The sequence below is a fragment of the Anopheles cruzii genome, unplaced genomic scaffold, assembly GCF_943734635.1.
Source record: "Anopheles cruzii unplaced genomic scaffold, idAnoCruzAS_RS32_06 scaffold02755_ctg1, whole genome shotgun sequence".
Taxonomy (NCBI): domain Eukaryota; kingdom Metazoa; phylum Arthropoda; class Insecta; order Diptera; family Culicidae; genus Anopheles; species Anopheles cruzii.
The window spans coordinates 1-2,807 of record NW_026456340.1 but is presented as its reverse complement, the minus strand read 5'-3'; the positions used below and the strand labels follow the sequence as shown (position 1 = coordinate 2,807).

Sequence of the window (2,807 nt, the reverse complement as noted above, 5' to 3'; positions counted from 1 at the left end):
GATGTCAAAGTGTACATCGCCCAGAGTCCGGCCAAGGACTTTTTCCCAGGTTCGCTCGTACAGGGTCGTCACTGGGAACATTTGGGTGGTCATTTCAAGGAGGTAAGTTCATAAATACATCGGTAATGGGAAATTTACTGACAACCAATTTTTATCTGATTGTAGGTTCGCTTTGACAAGATGGAGGGGAAAAATTTTCACAACAAAATGGAATTTCTCATGGCAAGCCTGACCAGTCAGTCGTAGATCGAACGAGAATCAATCGAACGCCCGATGACACGATTTGCACAATGAAAGACCGTTTAAAATCAAAGCAGCGTAATGTCAGTTGCTAGGCAGCTGTTTTGGTTCGACGAACACAGACGCCGTTCGCGATGTACTGATCGTTTTAGTTTTCGTAACTAAAATAGTTTAAACTACTTAATAATCAACGCTAAATACGCACTCTCATTAAACAAAGTTCATTACTTTCATTCTGGGGCAAATTTACTTATTTCTTTCGTGCAAATCAAGTTCCTTGTTTGTAGATCAATAGGAAATCCTTCATCCTTCCTACAATGTTTGGTGCACCAGCCGGATTACGTTTAAAACTAATGCTCGAAGCGTATTAAAATATGGTTGCAGCACGACATATGTTCCCATGATGGTTGTTTATTAAACGTGAGCTACGAAACGGAATGGCCAGCATGGTTGCTCCCTACAGGACCCTCTGTTCAGCAAGAACTTTTCAAACGGGTTTCACATCCTAAGTAAGAGTTTATTATTCAACCAGAACTGCATATTTTACAAGACACATGTTGTTAGATGTCTTCAGACGGGATAAAACGCTACCTTCAATCTGTTTACTTCTTACTCGGTCCGGACAGTTCAGCGATGGCCTTTGCTTCGGCTAAAAAAAAGGATCGAAGGAAATCAATTTCGCTAGCTACAGACGGCTCCTTGTTCACCATGCTTACCCTCCTGGTTCCGTTTCTTCTCCACGGCCAATTTTGCGTCCCGGATGACCTTTTGTTGTGCCTCGACTTCGCGAATTCCAACCTCTCGCTTGGCCAGACGCTGCTGATGGTAAGCACCGTAGGCAACTCCGACGACCAGGAACGACCAGCGGCCGAACTGAAATTGGACGGTGAACACAACTTTTACACTTGCAATACCGTGACCCGCCGAGTGGATTCAAAGGACCACCGATTGAACAACAGCATCCCGGAGTGAGTTTTGTCCGGTAACCATTACATAATGTTTTGGTTTCAGCGATGCGGCAATCCAGCGTTTTGGCTCGGATCTAACATCCAGTGACTTACCCGAATCAAAGGAGAGACACGAACCGGAGCACCTAGATCGGCCATTTCGGATACGGCAAAGGTAAATTAGGTTCGGGGCGGCAGAATATAATATTTTCTGGCACAGAGCAATCCACTCTCGGTCCCGGAATGGCAGGCCTGCTAAAACTTGACAGATGGTCACAGACACGAGAAAGGCGAACAACAGGGTTGCGTCGCCTACCTACTATGGCGGCGGGATTAGTCGATTGAGAAATAGAGCCGAGTGGCTATTGGTTTCGTTTTAGATTTTTTCCGGCCTATTATTTCTCTGAAATAGCGCTCAAAAATACTCCCGTAGTTCTTCCCGCAAGATTTTCCACTTTGCCGCTCATCTATTGTTTCGTCGATTACTTGCCATCGAGCTACGGCACGGTTGACAGGAGAAACCAAAACATTTGCTTTGCTGTTGCGTAAAACCAAACAAATCTCAGTTCGTCTCACCGCAGCCGGCACCAAAGTTATGAGTTCTCTGCGGCGTGAGGTACGTGATTAATGGCTAGTAGGTTAATTATTCATAGTCACGGGTTGTTAAAATTGAATAATTTCTCACGGCAGGCGCTCAGGTGGTACAAAGTTTTGCAACGTACTAAAAACGATGTGTTTGCTGGTGATTTCCGGACCATTTCCGCGGCCAGGCAGCGCATTCGGGAAGAGTTCGCCAAGAACAAAGACATTACGGACGAAAAAGAAATCGAAGAGGTAAGACCAGAGTGGGTTAAGGCCACCAATGGCTAGTTTGTTGGACTAATGTGCTTTGTACGTGACCGATAGAAAATTAAAATCGCCAAGGATGTCAATGTCGAGTTGCGCAGTTCGGTGGTTCAAGCAGTGAGAAAGCAGCCAACCGTGTTCGGTAAGTGAGCCGTGCATTTAGTGTGGCAGATGGTCAGATCCGTTCACGGACTAATGATGATTTACTTCCCTCTAGAGGCCCGCATCACACCAGATACGAGAAAGATGGACAACGTCATGTTCGATCCGGATGCCGAGCTGCCACCGCCCCGCAGCAAGAAGTGTGGCGATAAAAAGCAGTGAAACGTCTTCCAACGTAGTACAATAGTTGTTTGTAAATATGTGTTTGTTATAAATATTGGTTGCCTCATTGCATAGTTCACCAAGGCATTTCTAAGTCCCTCTCATGTCATCATATCAGCCACCAAAAGCTGTGTAGCTTTGCCAAAGAGCACCCTGAACAATGATAAAAGTATTACAGAAACCCCGTTTCGGACACAATTCTTTTCCATCCGAAAGTTAACGAAAACATTCCAGAATCGTACTATTTTATTTAGTTCATAAAAAGCAACGCAAGCACACCACACGAGAAGAAACCCCTGCATATGTTTTGCTACGGCTCAGAGCGCTCCTATTTACCGGAATCGGAAAATTGAATCAACACCACCATAATTGATGTAATTCCGGCAATGGCCTGTGGAAAAAGAATATGTACTTGTGACCACTTATGTGGGGGTTAAAAAAGGCGCTTAC

The 2,807-nt window shown here is 45.0% G+C and overlaps 2 protein-coding genes across 2 annotated transcripts; one reads left to right on the top strand and one right to left on the bottom strand.

Annotated features, from left to right (window-relative positions):
- Window positions 1-743: 743 nt before the first annotated feature.
- LOC128276871 (ATP synthase subunit e, mitochondrial-like) lies at window positions 744-1,448 on the bottom strand. Its single transcript, XM_053015329.1, has 3 exons — window positions 1,302-1,448; window positions 957-1,113; window positions 744-889 (listed from the first exon to the last, which is right to left on the bottom strand). The coding sequence occupies exons 1-3, from the start codon at window positions 1,344-1,346 to the stop codon at window positions 843-845; spliced, it is 249 nt and encodes an 82-aa protein (XP_052871289.1). The 5' UTR covers window positions 1,347-1,448; the 3' UTR covers window positions 744-842.
- A 320-nt stretch (window positions 1,449-1,768) lies between these two features.
- On the top strand, window positions 1,769-2,507 carry LOC128276872 (complex III assembly factor LYRM7-like). The gene is made up of 4 exons (XM_053015331.1): window positions 1,769-1,803; window positions 1,878-2,021; window positions 2,094-2,175; window positions 2,251-2,507. Exons 1-4 carry the CDS (start codon window positions 1,783-1,785, stop codon window positions 2,355-2,357), a joined length of 354 nt encoding a protein of 117 aa, XP_052871291.1. The 5' UTR covers window positions 1,769-1,782; the 3' UTR covers window positions 2,358-2,507.
- The last annotated feature ends 300 nt before the right edge of the window (window positions 2,508-2,807 follow it).